The 23,270-nt window shown below is 42.6% G+C and overlaps 1 protein-coding gene across 2 annotated transcripts in view; it reads right to left on the reverse strand.

Moving 5' to 3' along the window:
• Positions 1-5,014: 5,014 nt before the first annotated feature.
• Positions 5,015-23,270, reverse strand: part of wdr48a (WD repeat domain 48a) — a 139,976-nt gene continuing 121,720 nt past the window's right edge. For both annotated transcript variants that reach the window (XM_080213307.1, XM_080213308.1), the window contains exons 14-19: positions 17,121-17,216; positions 14,643-14,748; positions 14,169-14,256; positions 12,170-12,246; positions 6,321-6,513; positions 5,015-5,702 (exon numbers count right to left, since the gene is read on the reverse strand). In XM_080213307.1, the coding sequence (XP_080069433.1) occupies positions 5,607-5,702; positions 6,321-6,513; positions 12,170-12,246; positions 14,169-14,256; positions 14,643-14,748; positions 17,121-17,216 (656 nt within the window). In that variant the 3' untranslated portion in view covers positions 5,015-5,606. The remainder of the gene's footprint in view (positions 5,703-6,320; positions 6,514-12,169; positions 12,247-14,168; positions 14,257-14,642; positions 14,749-17,120; positions 17,217-23,270) is intronic.

The raw sequence follows: 23,270 nt of genomic DNA on the forward strand, positions 1-23,270 counted from the left end.
ATTCAAAGGGGTTTTCAATTCAGTCTCTTGCCAAATACCTGTAAATATCAATAACAAAACTGTCATCAGCTCTCAGTGATGGGGTTACAATTATGCCTCACACTAGGTAGGGATGGTTATTATTGGAGTTGAAGTTTATTTATTAGTCACAAGTAAGGCTTACATTAACACTGCAATGAAGTTACTGTGAAATTCCTCTAGTTGCCACACTCTGGCGCCCGTTTGGGTCAATCCACTTAACCAGCATGCCTCTCAGACTGTGGGAGGAAACCGGAGCATCCGGAAGAAACCCACGCAACCATGGGGAGAACGTGCAAACTCCACACAGACTGTGACCCAAGCCGGGAATCGAACACGGGTTTCTGGCCCTGTGAGGCAGCAGTGCTAACCACTGTGCCAGCTTGGAAACTGAACAAGTGAAAATAAGACTTACCAATCCACCCCTCAACCCCATCAATCTTAAACATGCAATACATTATTACAAGGAAAGCTACAATTATTAAAAGAACAAAAAACAGTCCAACACAGAAACAGGTCCTTCAGCCTCCAGTCCTGGGGCGATCACGATGCCTTAACTAAACCAAAAAAAACATTCAGTCTTACCTGTCCACATCACGCTACTCCCTCCCTATTCATGTATCCATCCAGATGCCTCTTAAAAGAACAAAGAATAGAATTCTCTACTGTGGAGGAAATCATTCAGCCCATTGAGTCTGCACCAACTTTCTAACAGAGTACCTTACCCAGCCCCTCTTCCCTGCTCTATCCCCATAGCCCCACACATTTACTATAGCTAATCCACCCAAGCTCCACATCTTGTGGCACCGGGGGCAGTTTACTATGGTCAATCCACCAAACCAGAGCACATCTTTGAAGGGAAGAAACTGGAGCACCCAGAGGAAACCCACGCAGACATGGGGAGAACGTGCAGACTGTGCATATACAGTGACCCAAGGCTGAAATTGAATCCGAATCTCTAACACTGAGGCAGTGGTGCTAACCACTGTGTCACTGTGCCACCCTTAACCTGATACTGCGACAGTAGTGAATTTTCTTTTTAATTGAAATTGAATTTCATCATCTGCTGTGACGGGATTTGAACCCAGGTTCTCAGAACATTAGCTGAGATTCTGGATTAATAGTCTAGTGATAATAATGCTGGCTATTGTCCCCCTAATTTAAACATGTTTCCGTCTCACACATCCAAACATCAAACCTAGCGACCAACAGTAAAACAAACCTAACACATTTCTGCCCTTCCAGACCTGCTGTAAAACGGGATCAGTTTGAAGCTGGACAGTGTAGAGTAGCAGCCTGCTTCATATAGCCTAGGTTAAAAAATACTGCCTCTGGCCTACTTCTGCTTAAACTTAATAGATAGGTTAAGTAGGATCTAAAATGAACAACTTGGTAAAGGAATTACAATATATTTGGCGATTCTGTTTTGAAATGCTCTCAAAATACCTGAACAATTGTCCTTTACAGTTGTCGATCAAACACAGATCAGGTACAGCTCTTTGAATTTCCCTCAAGCTCAGCTTCTGAGCAAATATCCAGAATTCTGCTGGGTAAAAATTACATTTCACAAACCTACCGTTCTGATGGTTTATCTGACTGAGAATGTCAGTTGTGTTTTGGCCTGTTGGGAACGGCGGATGAAACAATCCAAAATCATCTCACTTCGGACTCCCAATTTATTTATTGGTGTCACAAGTAGTTTACGTTAACGCTGCAATGAAGTTACTGTGAAAATCCACTAGTCAAAGAACAAAGAACAAAAAACAAAAACAGCCCGTGAAACAGGCCCTTTGGCCCAACGAGCCCGCGCCGCCATCCCAACACCACCAGCACCCCCCTCCACCCACGACCCTTGTCACCATGCTCTGGTGTCTGTTTGGGTACACTGAGGGAGAATTCAACATGGCCAATGTACATGGCCAACATACATAACCAGCACATCTTCTGGATTGTGGGAAGAAACCGGAGCACCCGGAAGAAACCCATGCAGACATGGGGAGAACGTGCAAACTCCACACAAACAGTGACCCAAGCTGGGAATTGAACCTGGGTCCCTGGCATTGTGAAGTGAATAGCCGAGCTGCATAGCCTAGGGACTAGCTTCGGGGTTAAAAAAAAGAGCGGCATGGACAAGTTGAGTTGAAGGGCCTGTTTCCATGCTGTAAATCTCTATGTCTATATTTAATGGAAAGCTTGACAAGGGTGTGAGAGAGGGGAACAGAGGGTCATGATGATAGAGTTAAATTACAAAAGATGGGAGGACGCTCAAATGTGGCATTATCACTAGCATGGTTTGGCTGAGCTGAAAGGCTACAAGTACAGAACAGGCCAACACATATTCCTAGGTTGTCTCCAAGTCAAACCCAGCACCTCCTGGGACATATTATCTTCAATCCTTTTTTGTCGTTGAATCGAAATCCAGGAATTCCTGACCTAACAGTACTGTGAGGTAACTTCACCACAGGGGCTGCCAGCAGTTCAAGGCAGGAGCAGCTCACCAGCATCTTCTAAAAGGCATCGAGAGGCGGGCAATAATTGCTGGCCTTGTGAGCAACACCTTATCCAAAAAGGTGCCAGTAAGCAATTTACACTGAGCAGTAACAGTATTCTGGTATAAAGTCAATTTTACTGGACAGAAAAGGTGAAGAAAATCAGCCTTGTGACAAGCAGTTCCACTAGTGGGACTATTCCTCTGAACAGTCATGCCTCTCACCTCGGGAAGTCCAGGCATTACAAATTGGAAATCTGAAATTATTAATTCCCAAGTTAATTGATTCCAGAGCATATGTTAAACGGTGTTCAATACTAAAAATAACCTCAAATAATAAAGATCCTAATAGATAAATAGATAACTGGCAATTACACTGACATGCCAGACAGAAAATGGGAGCCAAAGACACTTTTACATCCAGTACACCGTTCTTCCAATGATGGCACAGTACATTGTCAAAGAGAAAACAACTTCAAATATTCCATCCATCAATAAATGGGAACCAACAGTTTTGGCATCCAGGAGACAAAAATACATGGACAAAGTGTCTGCTTCTATTGGGAGATGGACAGATTTGCATTTATATTGCACCTTTCACAAACTTAGGATCTTTTGGGAAGTACTTTTGAAGTGCAGTCACATGTAGTAAACGTGGAAGCTAATTTGTATACAGCAAGGTCCCACAAACAGTAAAATGATAATGGGGTATTAATGATGTAGATTGAGGGCTAAATATTCTTGCCCTGCTGTTCTTTGAAGTAATGCAGTGTAACATTAACATCTGCCAAAAGCTTCAATTTAACACCTCGTGTGCAAGAGATTTGCCCAAAGCCTCAAATTGCTTTAACATCAATTCTAAACTAGTGCCAGCGCTGAAGGTTCCCAATGGTCAGCTACCTTGAAGCAAGCAACAACTCAGACTGATTGCTTCAAATAGCCAGCTCAAAAATAAAAGGTCTCTGACCAGGGCAAATCCATTAAGTTTGTACTGATGTTGCAGTAGGGTGTGCAAGTTCTTTAGGGCAAAACTAAAATCACAAGTACCCTTCCAAAGCGAACACGTACCAGTTTTCAATCATTTCTGTGCGACTCGGGGAAATGAAATTAGTCTGGGAGAATTTTTATTCATTCGTGGAACATGTAGGTCACTGGTCAGCCAGCATTTATTGCCCATCTTTAGTTGCCCTTGGCAGGCAGTTCAGAGTTAACCACATTGCTGAGGCTCTGGAGACACATGTAGACCAGACCAGGTAAGGATGGCAGATTTCCTTCCCTAAAGGACATTAGTGAACCAGATGGGTTTTTCCCAACAATCGACAATAGTTTCATGGTCATCCGTAGATTCTTAATTCCAGCCATTTTTTAAAAATTTAATTTAAATTCCACCATCTGCCATGGCAGGATTCATACTCGGGTCCCCAGAACATTAGCTGAGGTTCTGGATTAATAATCGAGTGATAATACCACTAGGCCACTGCCTCCCCCTGCTGAGGATGAATTTTCACCCTGGTCTTTTTGCATGACTGTCACTGTGACACTCACCATGATTTTACTTCCTTTCAATTCTTTGTGAGGCACTCGGTGGTACAACTCCTAGTTTTAATGTGGAAATGAGTTGGTGTTCATAGATCAATGGATAGAGGAAGATGGCAGCAAAATTAAACTGGCATAAAATGGGTCACTGCTCAAAAAAGGCAAAAACCAGCCTCTTAGTTTGTTCTTTAGTTTAAAATATCTGCAATTTCTCAAATCAGAAAGATCTGGGAAACCCAGCTATAATTTACAATATAAAATATGCATAGAAGTTCTGAAACAGGACATCACCAAGGGTATCCTGTCTGTTTTGTGTATCTATAGTGTATTGGATTGAAGGTACCACACTGATTTAAATATTACTTTATTTGAGCCTTAATGTTTCAACTCTGGATTGGGAGCATCCAAAAGGAATTAATTTTGCAATCAACTACAAAGTCTCAAAGCTTTTTTCTTAAAAAAAAGTTTAAAAAATCTTGTCTGTTAATATTAGCTGAATAAAAAAAGAATCTTATTTACAACAAACTTCTCACAAGGTAGGGTTTGGATCAAGGTGACTTACAGCCCGTTAGACTTCTTCCTTTTAGAATATCAGTCACACCATGACAATACGTCCGTTAGTTTGGCTTGAACCCATCCTAGCTGTTGATCATCGTAACACAAAGGAATATGTTCTGCATCTGCTGTGAACCTGCCCCATTAACCCGGAACTTGTGCCATCGTGTCCTACTAACCGTATTTCATTTTCTTTCCGATTGAACTCTCTCTACAAGGTCCCTCTCTGGCACATCAAAAGATTAACCTTTGACAGATGTAGCACCACTAACTGAATTTAACAAAATAACAAGACTAAAAACTCAAGCAGCGAGGACAGTCGGTCTGGGGGTACAACTCACAAACATTAAGCACATTTAATTGGCAGCTGGGACATTGTTTGCGTTCAACACTAGCGATGAATCTGCTCTTTGCACATTCTCTTCCCTACCTCATTTCCCAACTGAACCAACAAGATTGGTGGCGTTTACGTGACATCTAAAAAGAAAGCTCGGGAATGCATGAAAACAGGAATTTGCAGTGATGGATAACATCACATATAGTAAGGTGACAGCAGTAGCTAGTGCGGTGCCCATGCAGGAAACGTTTCTGTGTAGACAATGAGTTAGAAACAAATAAAGGACACCTACTGATGAAGCGTTTATGTCTATTATCTGGATCATTTATCTATGCTTTGTACACTGGGCAGTGTAATTCCCCGCCACACTATAAATCTACAGTAATCTGCGCCCTGTCCGTTCAAATTAAGACAGTGCACTGGGATTAATTTCAATTTACAATCTGCAGTCTTCCTATATTGTATAGCATTAGAATTTTCCGTATGATTTGACGCTTTTCTCCATACTGGATTAAATCGGTCAGTTGAGCTGGGTCTAACAGAGCGGTGCACTGGGCACTGTTACTGCTCTTCTAACCCAGTTTAGGTAATGAGATTGGGTGCAGACAAGAAAGTTCACAATGTGAGTACTGGCTTCTAGGAGTCAAGCCCGCTGCCATTCCCCAATAAACATCACGTCGACTTCTGCCGATAGTGAAGTGTCAGGTCCCCTCCGCTCTTCCAGATGAAGTGTTTCACTGTCCGCAGGTCCATGTTTGGATCAAGCACCTGCAGGTTTAAGGTTGAGAGGTGTTGAGAAACATGATGTTACCATGCAGTAAGATAAGTCTCAAAAACAGATCAGGGTAGGATGATCAACATGCAGTCGACTGGGTTTCAGCAATCCATTGTATGCTTGCAACCTCTTACGAGAAAACAGCAGTATGGATTTTACATAGTGCATTTGCCAAAGAAATATCTCAAAGCGCTTTGCACGATTAATTACTCTCAGCATGTAGAGACTTAAGTAAGCAGCACAATGAACATTCTGCACCAATATCTCATCAACAGGTTGATCAATCATTCCAAAATAAAAGCAAATTACTGAGGATGCTGGAATTGGAAACAGAAAATGCTGGAAGACCCTCAGCAGGTCTGACAGCATCTGTGGAGAGTTAGCTCTATTCTCTCTCCACAGATGCTGTCAGATCTTCCAGCATTTTCTGTGATCAATTATTTTGCCTTTTCCGGTGATAGGGAAGTGACTAATATTCCCCAAAGAACTGGGAATGCGTTATCCTTAACTTCAATCTGATCATAAAAGCAGGCAGAATAGCCTCCACAATCTCTTACGAGGTTGTCTGACATTAACTAATTGAGGACAGATTAGGTAGGGATCAAGCTAACCTGATCTTGACAAAGTAATTCAATCTTCTCCTCTGCCAGTACAGCAATGTCTTCTTCTTTGTCCTGCTCCCCAGGTTTCTCATTGTTTGAGGAGCTGGTTGTTTGGGATTCATTGTCGAGGTTGATTATCTTCTCATAAACGTGCTCCATCACCTTCCGAACCTGCAGCATGTCACTAGCCGATAAACGATCTCTGCAAAATGGTTTAAAGTTGCAGCCGGTAAGCAATTGATTACAACATGATTCTCTGAATGTTGGGGGGGGGGGGAGAGGAGAGAGGTGCGCAGAGCTTAATGCTTAAGTTTATTTATTAGTGTCACAAGTAGGCATACATTAACACTGCAATGAAACTACTGTGAAAATCCCCCAGTTGCCACACTCTGGTGCCTGTCTGGGTACACTGAGGGAGAATTTAGCATGGCCAATGCACCCTAACCAGCACGTCTTTCACTGTGGAGGAAACTGGAGCACCAGAGGAAACCCACCAGGCAGGGAAGAATGTGCAAACTCCACACAGACAGTCACCCAAGTTGGGAATCAAATCCAGGTCCCTGGCACTGTGAGGCAGCAGTACTAACCACTGTGCCACCGTGCCATGTATTAATAATTTAAATGAAGTCACAAAAAGATCTTGGGTGTTAAGATATTAAACAAAAAAAATGCACAAAACGAAATTCACAGATCAGGCAGTTTCTTTAAAACGTTTACATTTTAGATCTCACTTTCCACAATTTAATGACCTTCCAAAGCATTTCATACAACCAAGTGCAGTCACTGTTTTAATGTGGCAGCCAGTTTGCACTCAGCAAACTCCTGCAAACAGCAGTGAGATGTACAGATAATTTGTTTGAGGATATTGATTGAGGGGCAGGTATCCCCAGGAAAAACACTCCCGGTTCTTTTTCAGATCTTTCAAGTCCAGCCGAGAGAGCAGGTAGGACCTCAGTTTAACATCGATTTGAAAGGCAGTGCAGCATTCCCTCAGTATATTACACTGGACAGCCAGCTTAGATTTTTGTGCTCAACTCTCTGGAGTGGGACTTAAACCTTCTGACTCATCAGCAACATTCTATCGACTGAGCTACGGGTAGAAGGAAAGAAACATAATTTAGCCTCCCACCCAAAACTAAAATGCACCTTTTTATTTACAGATGCTGAGTGATGTCACTGCTGTATTGTGTTTTTACTTAGTTACTTTCCCCCCACTATCACATGTTATAAGCACTGTGGTGTGCTTATCATAGATTTCTAATATCAAACAGAATATTTATTTCGAGAAAAACAAAATGAATATTCACTTCATAGTGACTCATATACATAGCATATGTTTTGAAGTTTACTTATTAGTGTCACAAATAGACTTACATCAACACTGCAATTAAGTTATGGTGAAAATCTCCTTGTGCACAGAAGGTAAGTGAGGTCTTACATTTTGGCTTGCATTGTAAGAACAAAATAAAGCTGCGATGTTACACTCCTGTGGATAAATACTGAATCAAGTTGGCCAAAGGTTTCTGCATCAAATCAGGATTATTAGAAACTCTCAGATTAAGCTGATCAGTTTGCAAATCTCAAACCACAGCACTGACTCAGGAATTCAAAGTCAGACATAAAGGTGACTGTATTTATAAACTGCTGCTGCTCTTTCTCAGTGAAACTTGGCAAAAAGTGCTGGCTGTATTTTATGAGTTCAGCACAAAGAACCCAATTATTGGGAACATTTTGTTCCTGGGATCAGCATTGAAGTTACGCAGGAAATATTGCAGTACAGGAGTGAGCTGCCGGAATCCAAACTAGCAGTCTCAGTTTACCCGGAACATTTAGAACATAGAACATAGAACATAGAACACTACAGCACAAACAGGCCCTTCGGCCCACAAGTTGCGCCGATCACATCATCACCTACCAACCTACAGACCTATCTATAACCCTCAATCTCATTAAACCCCATATACTCATCCAGGAGTCTTTTAAAAGACCCCAGCGAGTTCGCCTCCACCACCACTGACGGCAGCCGATTCCATTCACTCACCACCCTCTGAGTGAAAAACTTACCCCTAACATCACTTCTGAACCTCCCTCCCGGCACCTTAAATCTGTGTCCTCTCGTAGCGACCATTTCAACCCGGGGAAATAGCCTCTGAGAGTCCACCCTATCTATTCCTCTCAACATTTTGTAAACTTCTATCAGGTCGCCTCTCAACCTTCGTCTCTCCAGGGAAAAGAGTCCCAGCTCCCTCAACCTAACTTCATAAGGCATGCCTCCCAGTCCAGGCAACATCCTTGTAAATCTCCTCTGTACCCTTTCAATAGCTTCTACATCTTTCCTATAGTGAGGCGACCAGAACTGCGCACAATACTCTAAATGAGGCCTGACAAGGGTCTTATAAAGTTGCAGCATTACCTCCCGACTCCTAAACTCAATCCCTCGATTAATGAAGGCCAGTACACCATACGCCTTCTTGACCACCTCCTCCACCTGCGAGGCCGATTTAAGAGTCCTGTGGACCCGGACCCCAAGATCCTTCTGCTCCTCAACACTACTCAGACTTCTGCCCTTGATAGTGTACTCGTTCATCCCGTTGGTTCTGCCAAAATGGACGACTACACATTTATCCGCGTTGAAGTCCATCTGCCACTTCTCCGCCCAGTCCTGCATCCTATCTATGTCCTGCTGCAACTTTTGACATCCTTCCAGATCATCCACAACACCACCGAACTTCGTGTCATCAGCGAACTTACTTACCCATCCCTCCACTTCCTCATCCAGGTCATTTATGAAAATGACAAACAACAAGGGTCCCAGAACAGATCCTTGAGGCACTCCGCTGGTGACTGACCTCCATTCAGAAAAAGCCCCATCCACAACCACTCTCTGCCTTCTGCAGACAAGCCAGTTCTGAATCCACAAGGCCAAAGGCCCTTGGATCCCATGCCCTCTCACCTTCTCAAGAAGTCTTGCATGGGGGACCTTATCAAACGCCTTGCTGAAGTCCATGTACACTACGTCCACGGCACTTCCTTCGTCAATGTGTTCAGTCACATTATCGAAGAACTCAACTAGGCTTGTAAGGCACGACCTGCCCTTGACAAATCCATGCTGACTATTCCTGATCATGTCAAACCTCTCCAAATGTTCGTAAATCTTGTCCCTCAGAAGCCTCTCCATCAGCTTACCAACCACTGAGGTCAGACTCACCGGTCGGTAATTTCCCGGGCTATCTCTGTTCCCTTTCTTGAAAATAGGAACTACATCCGCAATCCTCCAATCCTCTGGAACCTCTCCCGTCTCCATTGACGACGCAAAGATCATCGCCATTTGCAAACATATCCGAGTTTAAATATTCACTGGCCGTTATTGGCTTTTGATATGGATTTGACTTGTCTGTGATTGACTCTTAATTTCCTCAGAGGCACTCTAGCAAGTCCATAAGATATAGGAGCAGAATTAGGCCATTTGGCCCATCGAGTCTGCTCAGCTATTCAATCACTGCTGATAAGTTTCTCAATTTTATTCTCCCAACTTTTCCCCGTAACCTTTGATCTCCCTTACTAATCAAGAACCTTTCAATCTCTGTCTTAAATGCACTCGATGATCTGGCCTCCACAGTCTTCTGAGTTCCACAGATTCACCACCCTCTGGCTGAAGAAATTCCTCCTCATTTCAGTGCTAGAGGGTCATCTCTTTACTCTGAAGTTGTGCCCTCAAATGCTAGTCTTTCCTGCTAATGGAAACAGTTGTAAAGCAGCTAGCAGGCTAGAGAGAGCCCAGCACTGCCTGTTCAGGCCAACCATGATTGGGCAATAAATATGGTCTTGATGCATGGCCATATTCTCAGGAATAACATTCTGAAAATTAATTTGCTCTTGGGTAAACCGAGAAAAATAAAATCCTCAGACTGGACTTTGGGAATGTGAAAGATACTAGCCCTGCTTGTGAGAGGTTGAAAAGATAGATGGGTATTTGTTTGGAAAAGAAGGGTCGTTGGAAAAGGTGAGCATATTAGAAAGAAAGCAGGCACCACAGCTGACAAGACAAGAAAGCGGGTACAACAAGCTGAATGGCCTGCCCCAGCTTCGACACTTTTTTTTAAAACAGACTTGCAAAATGTTTCTTGTAAATAAAAGCAAACGTCAACAACGTATGCTGAAAGAGTCAAAATGGAACTTTTTTTTTAGTGGGGCATGGACATCACTGGCTGGCCAACACTTGTTAGCTGCCTAAGAGAAGTTGCAAGTCAACCACATTGCAGTGGCTCTGGAGTCACATGTAGTCCAGATCAGGTAAGGACAACTGATTTCCTTCCCGGAAGGACACTTGTGAGCCGGATGGGTTTTTCTGACAATCGACAATGGTTTCACGGTCATCAATAGATTCTTAATTCCGGATATTCTTTCATGAATTCAAATTCCACCACATTCGAACCCGGGTCAAATGAGCACAATTGGATCCTAATTAGGGACAGCAATCATATAGAGATAGAAGATCAGTATTGCTGATCGCACTGTTACTCGCTTGCCTTTCAAGGCAGACCGAGAGAGAATGGGGACTCATATCCTCCAACACTGCCCTATGCAATGGGCTACTGATTTAGGTACATTAAGCTTACAGATGAATCATGTTCAGATATATAGTAGGATTAATAAGCTTTTTCTTGCCTCTTGTACAATAAGAACAGCCATCAGTGAGTTTGCTTACAAAACCTTTTCCATTAAAAGATACAAAAACCTCAGTCATAATTCTCCATTATTCCTGTGAAGACTGTTAGGAGATTTTAGTAGCATGGCCCAATTTTATTTTTAAAACAGCACCCAGGAAGAGTGTTAGTGCCCCTTAGAATGGGAGATCAAAGGGCATTGGTGATGGCAACTAGTGCCAATTAGAGACTGATTATCCACAGATTTGGAATGAGGGATTTGATGGCCTATTCCTCTTTCCAGAAGGTTCTTTCTCACCAAGGATTCTCTAAGGCCTCATGACGCTGGTTGCCAGGTTTATTTTTGCCTCAACTGTCTTTTGATGTCAGCAGAGTAGTACCAGATGAACACAAAGCACATCAAACACTTCAAAGGAAAAAAAATTGCAGTTAATGCTGACAGTTAACCTTTTGTAAAGTTTTCACCAACCAATTATAATAGTCACATTAAACACTGAAAGACTAAATAAAGTCGGATCAAGTTCAGCAAGTCTTTACCAGATTTTCAATCTGTACAATATCACTTTACAAAATTCACCCCTTTGATAATTCAAGCACAATGTTTGATGTACAAACTCAACAGTTTAAACCTTCACTTGCACATTCCCTCTGAATTAATTGAGCTGCAAAGAAGAAAAGATCCAAAAGTGAAGAAAAAGAGACAATTGTTCTCAGCTCTACAACAGAGCAAATTCTCTGCTCAGGGGAAATGAATATCATAGAATTCCCACAGTGCAGAAACAGGCCATTGGGCCTGCACTGACAAGAATCTCACCCAGGCCCTATCCCAGTAATTCCACGTATTTATCCTGCTAATCTCCTTGACACTAAGGCCGATCAACCTAATCTGCACATCTTTAGACTGTGGGAAGAAACCCACGCAGACATGGGGAGGACAGCAAACTCTATGGTGTCACCCAATGCCAGAACTGAACCCGGATCTCTGACGCTGAGAGGCAGCAGTGCTAACCACTGTGCCACTCTATTTCTTTATCACTCACCTCCTTGCCCCTCTCCTGCAATCATGAACCTTCCTATCTCTTTTATACAGTTCTCTTTCCACATTGCCCCCTTGTCTTTCTTAGGCCACCTCTTGGCTTCACCTTGCACTCCACCCTGGTCCTGAAGAGTTTTTAAATTATCCTTACTTACTTTTTAAGTGTCTTTGCTCCCGAAGAAGAATGAGGCTGCAGGTAGAATGGGATCTTGTTGAATTTGGGCATGTTTTTCTGCAAAAAGAATGTAAAAACATTATGGATCACAAAGTCCACAGCTACCACAATGAAAAAGAAACCTAGAGCAAGAAACTCAAAAGGGGAAAATAAAATTAAGGTGTCTTATGGAATTTTTTTAATGAGTCGAGTTGGGTTTAAAAAAGTGCCGGTGATGTTCAGGTTCACATTCAGATTTTCCATCATGTTTTCTAAGATGCTGAATGAAAAATTCTGCATCATCCCATTTTTAAAATGGGAAATGGGAGCATGGCACGATTGCAGGCAAAATGTTATTTTTAATTAAATAATCAAAGGGGAGGGATATGCATGTTAAGAGTGGTTTGATACAATTCCGGTTATCTAATCACAGGTAGCACGATATTGTTTTTGAGGTGAAACACAGGTGAGGAACCAGAATGGTACCACAGACACAAGGAATTAAGGAAGTTTAATTTAAAGTTTAATGTTAATCAAGTTTAATCTTCTAAAGGCAACACTTTGAGGTGATCCAATTGAAATCTGAAGGAAGACTGTTGATCTTGGCAAATGGTTCACTATGATGAAAGATTTAATTATATGGCAACAACATCTGGCATATTCATTTGAAAAGATAATATTTTGAAACCAATGGGGACATTGCGTACTCTCCTATCCCCTGTATGCCAAGTAGGCATTTGTATTGAACTGTACACACCAAGATATCATAGAATCCCTACAGTACAGAAGGAGGCCATTCTGTGCCTACTCTCTGATAGAGCATCTTACCAAGGCCCATCCCATCCTACCTCCGTAACCCCACCTATATACCCTCCTACTCTCCCTAACCTACACATCCTTGGACTGTGGGAGGAAACCTGAGCATCTGGAGGAAACCCACGCAGACACAGGCAGCATGTGCAAACTCCACACAGCCGGCCAAGGCTGGAATTAAACCCACGTCCCTGATGCTATGAGGCAGCAGCAGTGCTAACCACTGTGCCAGCATGCTGCAGAAGGCAGATAGGTTTTTAATGACAATTGACAATGGTTTCATAGTCAAATTTTTTTTTCTGCCCTGGTGGGATTAGAACCGGGCCCGTCGATTTCACCCCGGGTCTCTGGATTGCCAGCCCAGTGACGATAGCCATTAGGCCATTACCTCCCCTTAAAGATGATGGAACTCAGCTTTAGCAATCGCTGCAACGGCACAATTTGCCTAAATGTTCACTTGGAAGCAGGGATGGAAGAAAGCCCAAGTACCACCAGTTCTGATCGACATCCAATAACCTCCTCCTGAATCCATACGAGCACAGGCAAAGACAGAATTCTGCTGGACTTGGTGTTCCACAGCCAGAAGCATGAAGAACTAGCCAAGGCACCAAGGTGATTGTCTCCAAGGACCTAGCCATCTTGCAAAAAGCCTCAATTGCAATGGAAATCCTTTCACGATCCAGAAAATCTGTGCGTTTTGTTTGGAATCTCAATATGTTTTATTTGGAATAGATCACTTTTAGTTGCTTGCTGTTAGTTTAGTAAGGCCTTCACTGAACAATTCAGTGTAGCACTCCTCTAATTCTGGCTTCTTGAGTTTTCCCAATTAAAATTACTCTGCCACAGGCGACTATGCTTTTAGTTGCCCAGACAGCAAATCGTCTGTAGGAACACCGTCCCTACAGCTCGCTGCTTCTTTACCTCATTTTCGTTCTTTAAGACACTTCTTAAAACCAACTCTTTGACCAAGCTTTTGGTTACCTGGCCATGTGGTGCAGTGTCATACTTTATTTTGTAATGCTCCTGTGAAGGGTCTTGGGACATTTCATTATAAATACATGCTATTGTTACAGAAGCAGTGTAACTACTCCAAACATCAAATAAAGATGCTGCATCATGTATTTTGAGACACAAGATGTTAGCAGAACTTCCATGCTGATGGAGAACTGAATCAGGGAGTTACTTACGTCTACAGTAATGTCGATGACCCACTGGGGCACGGTTTCATTCAGAAGCATGGATTCAGTTTCACCGCCTGCATCTCGACACAAAAGTCTGCAAATAATTTAATAAACTTTTACTCTATTGCGCAATGATTTAGGAATAGGGAGGGTGAATAAACACAAGGGGAAAACACAGGTGTGTCAACGACAGCTTTGGAAACAGAATATTCATGAATCTGGGCATCAAGAAACAAAAAAGGTTCTGTTAACTGGATTGAACCCATAGTGCAAACCAAGATTAGTTTCGTCCTTTCCATTCTCATGCCAGAATTAATGTTTAATTTCTTCTAGGCTTAGTTGGCATTTGTAATGTAATAGGAGTAGGCATTGGTCTCGGCCGATTAGTTAACAATCCTCTAAAGACATGCACTGAAACCTCCATGTAGTCCAAACTGTGCTGGCCAGAGCAATATCAGAGGTAATAGTATTAGACAATACCTGAAGAGAGTGCGGCCACCTGCCTCACCAAATATGACTGGAGTGTGTGGTGGCACCTGGAAATATCCATTGCCTTTCTGTATTCGGTTCTCTTGCTCACCATTGACTGAAATGGAAAAAAAAATCAATTCTCTTAATTAGCCCCTCGATTAAAATCAATTAGCCCCTCAATTCTGCTCTGATATTCAATACGGTCCAGGCTGATCTCATCTTGGCCTCATCTCCACCTTCCTGCCTTCTCCCCAAATCCATCATTCTGCCAATAGTTAAAAACCTCGCTATCTCCTTAAGTTGGTTTAGTGTTCTGGCATCCACTACACTGTGGGGTAGAGAATTCCACAGATTCACGAAACTTTGACTGAAGTAATTTCTCCTTATTTCTGTTTTAAATCTGCCACTCTTCAGCTTAAAACCATAGCCTCTCATTCTAGAATATCCAGCCAGGGGAAACACCCGCTCCACATTTACCCCTTTAGCATCTTATGCACCTAAATTAGATCTCCTCTCACTCTTCTAAACTCTCGCGTGTGTAAACGTAACAAACTCAATCTTTCAAATCCTTCTTTCCTGGAACCAATCTACTGAACTTCGCTCATGCACACCCAGCTCTCCCCCCCCCGCCAGCCTTCTCCCGGTTCTGTAACCCACACATTTACTAATACACTAACCTACAAATCTTTGGATACTCAGGCAATTTAGCATGGCCAATTCACCTAACCTACATGCCTTTGGCCTGTGGGAGGAAACTGGAGCACCTGGAGGAAATCCACGCAGACACAGACGGCACGGTGGCACAGTGCTTAGCACCACTGCCTCAATGCCAGGAGCCCAAATTCGATTCCTGGTTTGTGCAAAGTCTGCACGTAGTCCCCATGTCTGCATGAGTTTCCTCCAGGTGCTCTGGTTTCCTCCCACAGTCTGAAGGACATGCTGGTTAGGTGCATTGGCTGTGCTAAATTCTCCCTCAGTGTGCCCAAACAGGCACTGGAGTGTGGCAACTAGGGGATTTTCACACTAACTTCAACAGTATGTGAACGTAAGCTTGCTTATGACACTAATATATAAACTTAACACTTTGCAAGTTAAACAGAAGTAGCTGTTGGGAACTTTCTGATAAGATGGCTATACTAGTAACTCAATACATTAGGTAAACTGATGGCCTGTTGCTCTTTCATGCAAAAATGCACTGCTTGCCCAGCAGTCCTGGTTGGCCATTATCTTGTAAGTGGTTCAAGTTTTAATTTAAAAAGCTTTGTCACTATCTTAAACAGAAAAGGGAATGGTGCCAAACGACAAGTGTTCCTTCAGAAGCTATCAGTGGTGGAATTTCAGCCCAGCCACCTCCTTTATAATTGGGTATTCTTTCCTAGCCAAACTCTCACAGAGAGACTTTTTATCAAACTCTATTCACTGCAGCAGATACAAAAATTGGAAACTTGAGATTAAAATATAATATTACGATCAGAAGCAGATTAGTGCCGGTTAGGAAGAAATAACTTGCATTTATGTAGTCTAAATAAATGAGACAATCACTCAGTGAAAAGGGATAGAGTGGTATTATGGAGAAAAACAACTTTAAGGATTTAAACTTATTGCATATTTATTTTATTTGTTCACTCTTGGGAAATGAATGTCGCTGGTTAGGCCAGCATTCATTGAGCATTGGTGACGAGCTGCCTTTCAAACTGCTGCAGTCCACGTGATGTAGCTAACCCACAGTGCTGTTAGGAAGAGAGCTCCAGGATCTAGACCCAGCGACATTGAAGGAACGGAGTGAAGGAAAGACAACATAATTCCAAGTCAGAATCGTGCATGGCTTGGAGGGAAACTTGCAGATGGTCATATTCCCAAGCACCTGTTGCCCTTGTCTTCTAGGCAGTAAAGTGATGTGCAGTGGTGGTGGTGGGAGTGAATGTTTAAGGTGGTGGATGGGATGCCAATCAAACGGACTGCTTCATCCCGAATAGTGTTGCGCTTCTCGAATGTTGTTGGAGTTGCACTCATCCAGGCAAGTGGAGAATATTCCATCATATTCCTGACTTCTGCCTCGATGTTGAGGTGGACAGGCTTTAGGGAGTCAGGAGGTGAGTTACTTGTTACAGACTTTCCAGCCTCTGACCTGCTTGTGTAGCCAAATTATTTATATGTCTGGTCCTGATCAGCATTGGTCAATAGTAACTCCCCAGATATAGATGGTGGAGGCATCGGCGATGGTAATGCCAGAGTGTCATAGGAAGGTGGTTAGATTCTCTCTTTTTGGAGATGGTCATTGCTTGGCACTTGTGAGAATGTTACCTGCCACTGATTTGCCTAAGCCTGAATATTGTCCAAATCTTGGTGCAAATGTAGATGGGCTGCTTCAGGGTCTGAGGAATTGCAAATAGTGAACACTGCACAATTAGCAAACAACAACTTCAATTTTTGAACAAATTCTACATTTATCTGCTCTCAAAGCCAATTCTGATGTGAAATACTGACCCATATTCATTTCGTTTTCCTCTTCATCCATTGGAATGATGTGTGTTCTTGGCCAATATTCCAACAATGCTTGCAGTAACAGTCCTCCAAGGTTAACTGTAACATAGAAATAATCAATTTAAGCAAAAGGAAGTTTGGAAGTTTACTTATTAGTCACAAGGCTTACATTAACACTGCAATGAAGTTACTGTGAAAATCCCCAAGTCGCCATACTATGACACCTGTTTGGATATACTGAGGGAGAATTTAGCATGGGCAATGCATCTAACCAGCACATCTTTTGGACTGTGGGAGAAAACCGGAGCTCACAGAAGAAAATAGCTAATCAAGAGATCTATCTGATTTCTTTTTAAGACCAAGTTATATTCAAAATCATAATCAACATTCAGAAATGCATAGCACCTAAGGAGACCATTCTGGTCTTTAGATACTATTTTATCTTGACAAGTACCTTGGACACATACTTCTACGTATGTTCAAATGATGGAAAGAATTCAAGTACAAGTAGATATTTTACCCTCAAGCCTATTCAACTGTTCAATCAGATATTGAATAGTTGCTGGCCTTGGAAAGGGTCCAGAGGAGGGTCACAAGAATGATCCCTAGAATGAGGAGTATGTCGTATGAGGAATGGTTGAAGACTCTGGGTCTGTGCTAGTTGGAGTTTAGAAGAACGAGAGGGGAATATTATTGAAACTTACAGGATACTGCGAGGCCTGGATAGAGTGCATGTGGAGAGGAAGTTTCCACGAGTAGGAAAAACTAGAACCAGAGAGCATAACCTCAGGCTAAAGGGACAATCCTTTAAAACAGATGGGGAGGAATTTCTTCAGCCGGAGAGTGGTGAATCTGTGGAACTCTTTGGCGCAGAAGGCTATGGAGGCTAGATCACTGAGTGTCTTTAAGACAGAGATAGATAGGTTCTTGATTAATAAGGGAATCAGGGGTTATGGGGAAAAGGCCGGAGAATGGGAATGAGAAAAATATCAGTTATGATTGATTGGCGGAGCAGGCTTGATGGACCAAGTGGCCTAATTCTGCTCCTTTGTCTTATGGTCTTGTATGGTCTGTGTCTCAGCTCAATTTACCCACTGAGGTGTATCCATATACCTCAATACCCTTACCCCAAGAACCCCAAGATCCCACATCTTTAATTTCAAATGACCTGCACAGCAGGCATGTATAGCCTATTGAGCTCCAAATTTCCACTGCGATTTGAGTGAAAAGGCCTTTCTGATTTTTCTTCTAAATGCGCAAGCTTTAATTTTATTTTCTAGTTTAGAATTTTGTTTTGGATTTCCACATTATGAAAATCATTTCTCCGCATTTACTTAATCAAATCTTAGAATCATACAGTGTAGAAGAGGCCCTTCGGCCCATCAGGTCTGCCCCAACACATGAGAAATACCTGAACTCCTGCCTAATCCCATCCACTAGCACATGGTCCACAACCCTGAGTGTTATCATTGTGCTCATCCAGGTACTTTTTGAAGAATGTGAGGCAACCCGTCTCTACCACCTTCCCAGGCAGCACGCTCCAGATTGTCACCATCCTCTGGTTAAGAAAGTTTTTCCTCATAACCCCCAAAAGCTCCTGCCCCCCACCTATGTCCCCACGTGACTGACCTTTCAATTAAGGGGAACAGCTGCTCCTTACCCACTCTGTCCATGCCCCTCAATCTTGTACACCCTTGATCAGGTCGCCCCTCAGTCTTCTCTGCTCCAACAATAACAACCTGAGCCTATCCAACCTCTCTGTATAACTTAAATGTTCCATCCCAGGCAGCATCTTGGTGAATTTCCTCTGCGCCTCCTCCAGTGTGTTCACATCCTTTCCTTCAACAAATCACAAACCCCTCCAACATTTTAAAGACAATTGTCCGAACTACGACTAGAAATATGACTATCTTCACACAAATATTCTTTAGAATTAAGATAAGGGATAATTCTGTGGAATCGGCACTGTACTCCTTCCAATACCAAAACGTTGAGGTCTGTTGATTAAGAGTTGGGATCTGATCAAGGCTTTGTACAACTGAAACATTAGTTCCTCACTTTTGTATTGCACACCCCCTTGCGAGAAAGGACAATTTGAATCAGTCTCTGATTACTTTTCGCTTATGAGCATTAGCTTCTGATTCATGACTAGGGACACTAAATCTCTTTACTCCCTCATTATTTCTCGCCTCTCACCATTAAGATGATATTTTAATTAGTCTTTCTCAGATTCAAATTAGATGACGACACACATGCCCACATAGTGAATTTTTCTTGCTACAGTTTTGCCCATTAACTTACGACTGTCTGTGTCCCATTATCACTTACATGCCTAATTTAATGTCATCTGCAAACTTGGTTACACTATTCTCTGTTCCTTCACACGCGAAGGTTCGCTTGCATTCCAATTAATTCCCAGAGATTGAATTGACTGGATGTCCAATGCTTGCACACCTCTAGCAATTGAGTTTCCTGGGTGACTCATACAATTGCCATGATTATTTTCTTTAGTATGACATTAAGTTTTGCAGCAAGAGCCTAATCCCCACATCATACAAGCAGGCAATAAATTTCAGCAGGTCTGCGTGTGCCCTCCAGTACAATTACTTTCTCTTTTACTGTGATTTAAAACTTTCCCAAAATTATGAAATTAAAATGAAATACATCATCGAGCTCCGTAAAGCCACTTTGAAAACAAATGTCGAACAACCATGGGAACGGCAGTGCACAGTACAAAAATTTACAACACAGGAGCAGGCCGTTTGGCACAACGGGTCACTGCTTCACACAAACTTCCTCATACCTAAAGTAGAGTAATAGCTGCTGATTATTAAATAGACCGATATCAATTTTCCTCTTTCAAATATTTGTTCTTGGGATGTGAACATCCTAATTGCTCAGTGCTGAGTGGTTTGCTAGACCATTTCAGAGAGCAGTTAAGTCAGTCACATTGCTGTGGTTCTGGAATACCACATGGGCCAGATTGGCACAACTTCCTCCTCTAAAAAACATCGGTAAACCAGATGGTTTTTTTTTAAACCACAATTGGTAGTTTCATGCCCATTAAGAGGCTAACATTATATTCCAGAGCTTTATTAATTTGCGAAATTTAAGTTCTTTCTGCTGAGAGGGGATCTCATAGAAACATATAAAGTCCTGATGGGAACTGACAGGCTAGATACAGGAAGAATGATCTCAATGCTTTATAAATCGAAGTATCGAGTATAAAAGTAGGAGTGTTATAGTGAGATTGTATAAGGCATTGGTAAGGCCGAATTTAGAGTATTGTGTACAGTTTTGGTCACCTAGTTACAGGAAGGATGTAAATAAGGTTGAAAGAGTGCAGAGAAGGTTCACAAGGATGTTGCTGGGACTTGAGAAGCTGAGTTACAGAGAGAGATTGAATAGGTTAGGACTTTATTCCCTGGAGCATAGAAGAATGAGTGGAGATTTGATAGAGGGATTTTGTTGGGTATAGATAGAGTGAATGCAAGCAGGCTTTTTTCAGAGGCTAGAGGAGAAAAGAAACCAGAGGGCATGGGTTAAGGGTGAAAGGAGAAAAGTTTAAAGGGAATATTAGGGGGGGGATTCTTCACGCAGAGAGTGGTGGGAGCGTGGAATGAGCTGCTGGATAAAGTGGTAAATGCGGGGTCACTTTTAACATTTAAGAAAAACTTGGATGGGTTCATGGATGAGAGGGGTGTGGAGGGACATGGTCCAAGTGCAGGTCAGTGGGACTAGGCAAAAAAATGGTTCAGCTCAGACAAGAAGGGCCAAAAGGCCCATTTCTGAGCTGTAATTTTCTATGGTTCTACGATGTTTGGGGAATTCCAAAACTAGTGGTCACAGTCTAAGAATAAGGGGTAAGCGATTCAGGACTGAGATGAGGAAGAACTTCTTCACTCAGAGTTGTGAACCTGTGGAATTCTCTACCACGGAAAGTTGAGGCCAGTTTAGATACGTTCAAGAGTGAGCTGGATGTGGCCCTTGTAGGTAAAGGGATCAAGGGGTATGGAGTGAAAGCAGGAGTGGAATACCGAAAGTGCATGATCAGCCATGATCATGTTGAATGGCGGTGCAGGCTAGAAGGGCCGAATGACCTCCTCCTGCACCTATTTTCTATGTTTCGATGAACATTGGAATTTGAACATGTCTCCAGAAAATCAGTCAGGCCACTGTATTATAAAACCAGTAACAATACCACTATAACAGGGTATAATATGGCAATTTCTAATGGGGTGGTTTAATAGTGGGAAAGATAGGGCAGAAATTGGACAGGCTTGTTATCTTCAGCGATGTCACATGCAACCGAAATGATAATACATTCCAATTCCATTTGCACAAAATCATTGAAGTTTCAGTGCTTAAGGAGCCTGTTTGGCCTAGTTCCATGTAACAGCTATTTGCTTTAATCTTATTTCCATGCTCTTTTCTCATATCCTTCAATACAATTCTAATTCCCTTGTTAATAAGTTGGCTTCAATAACTATTTGCAGTAATGCAAGCTGCACTCTAAGCCCTTTGTGTGAACAACTCTCTCATCTTTGTGTCCGCTGTGTTTTAAATGATGAGATTTTTAAAATAAAACATTAAAAAATTTCTCGGGTTACATTTGCAATTTAATCTTTTGATGTGAACGTCCAGAGAATAAATAACTACAGCGAATTGCAAATAGAAATTTGGTTGCGTAATATTAAAATAATGGCATAGGTATGGTTTTCTGGTTCTCTGCATGATTAGATCAGTAACATGACTTATAGAACATAGAACACTACAGCACAAACAGGCCCTTCGGCCCACGAGCCGCGCCGATCACATCAACACCTATCTATAACCCCCAATCCCATAAAACCCCATATACTCATCCAGAAGTCTTTTAAAAGACCCCAGCGAGTTCGCCTCCACCACCACTGACGGCAGCCGATTCCATTCGCTCACCACCCTCAGTGAAAAACTTACCCCTAACATCACTTCTGTACTTTCCTCCCCGCACCTTAAACCTGTGTCCTCTCGTAGCGACCATTTCAACCCAGGGAAATAGCCTCTGAGAATCCACCCTATCTATTCCTCTCAACATTTTATAAACCTCTATCAGGTCGCCTCTCAACCTACGTCTCTCCAGGGAAAAGAGACCCAGTTCCCTCAACCTAACTTCATAAGGCATGCCTCCCAGTCCAGGCAACATCCTTGTAAATCTCCTCTGTACCCTTTCAATAGCTTCTACGTCTTTCCTATAGTGAGGCGACCAGAACTGCGCACAGTACTCCAAATGAGGCCTGACAAGGGTCTTATAAAGTTGCAGCATTACCTCCCGACTCCTAAACTCAATCCCTCGATTTATGAAGGCCAGTACACCATACGCCTTCTTGACCACCTCTTCCACCTGCGAGGCCGATTTAAGAGTCCTGTGGACCCAGACCCCAAGATCCTTCTGCTCCTCAACACTACCAAGACTCCTGCCCTTGATAGTGTACTCGTTCATCCCGTTGGTTCTGCCAAAATGGACGACTACGCATTTATCTGCGTTGAAGTCCATCTGCCACTTCTCCGCCCAGTCCTGCATCCTATTTATGTCCTGCTGCAACTTTTGCCATCCTTCCAGACCATCCACAACACCACTGACCTTCGTGTCATCAGCGAACTTACTTACCCATCCTTCCACTTCCTCATCCAGGTCATTTATGAAAATGACAAACAGCAAGGGTCCTAGAACAGATCCCTGGGGCACTCCACTGGTGACTGACCTCCATTCAGAAAAAGACCCATCCACAACCACTCTCTGCCTTCTGCAGGCAAGCCAGTTCTTGATCCACAAGGCCAAAGGCCCTTGGATCCCATGCCCTCTCACCTTCTCAAGAAGTCTTGCATGGGGGACCTTATCAAACGCCTTGCTGTAACATAAGTAACCTTATGTTACTGAACTAATCATCTAGGGAACCGGAGTTCAACCATTCAAGCAGTCTGAGATTTGAATTCCATGAAATGCTTGGATTCTGCCAAAAGACTCAATTATTTTTCAAATAGACTGGCATTGTCGGTGAACTTCTGAACTTAAAAGTCCAACAAAGGCAAATGAGATTTGCTTCTCACTTCAGCATTAGACCACTTATAACTAATGCTGCTATTATACTGCTAGTTTGTTATTAATGTGTG

The sequence above is a fragment of the Carcharhinus amblyrhynchos genome, chromosome 2 (assembly GCF_965287045.1).
Source record: "Carcharhinus amblyrhynchos chromosome 2, sCarAmb.v2.hapA, whole genome shotgun sequence".
NCBI classification, from domain to species: Eukaryota; Metazoa; Chordata; class Chondrichthyes; order Carcharhiniformes; family Carcharhinidae; genus Carcharhinus; species Carcharhinus amblyrhynchos.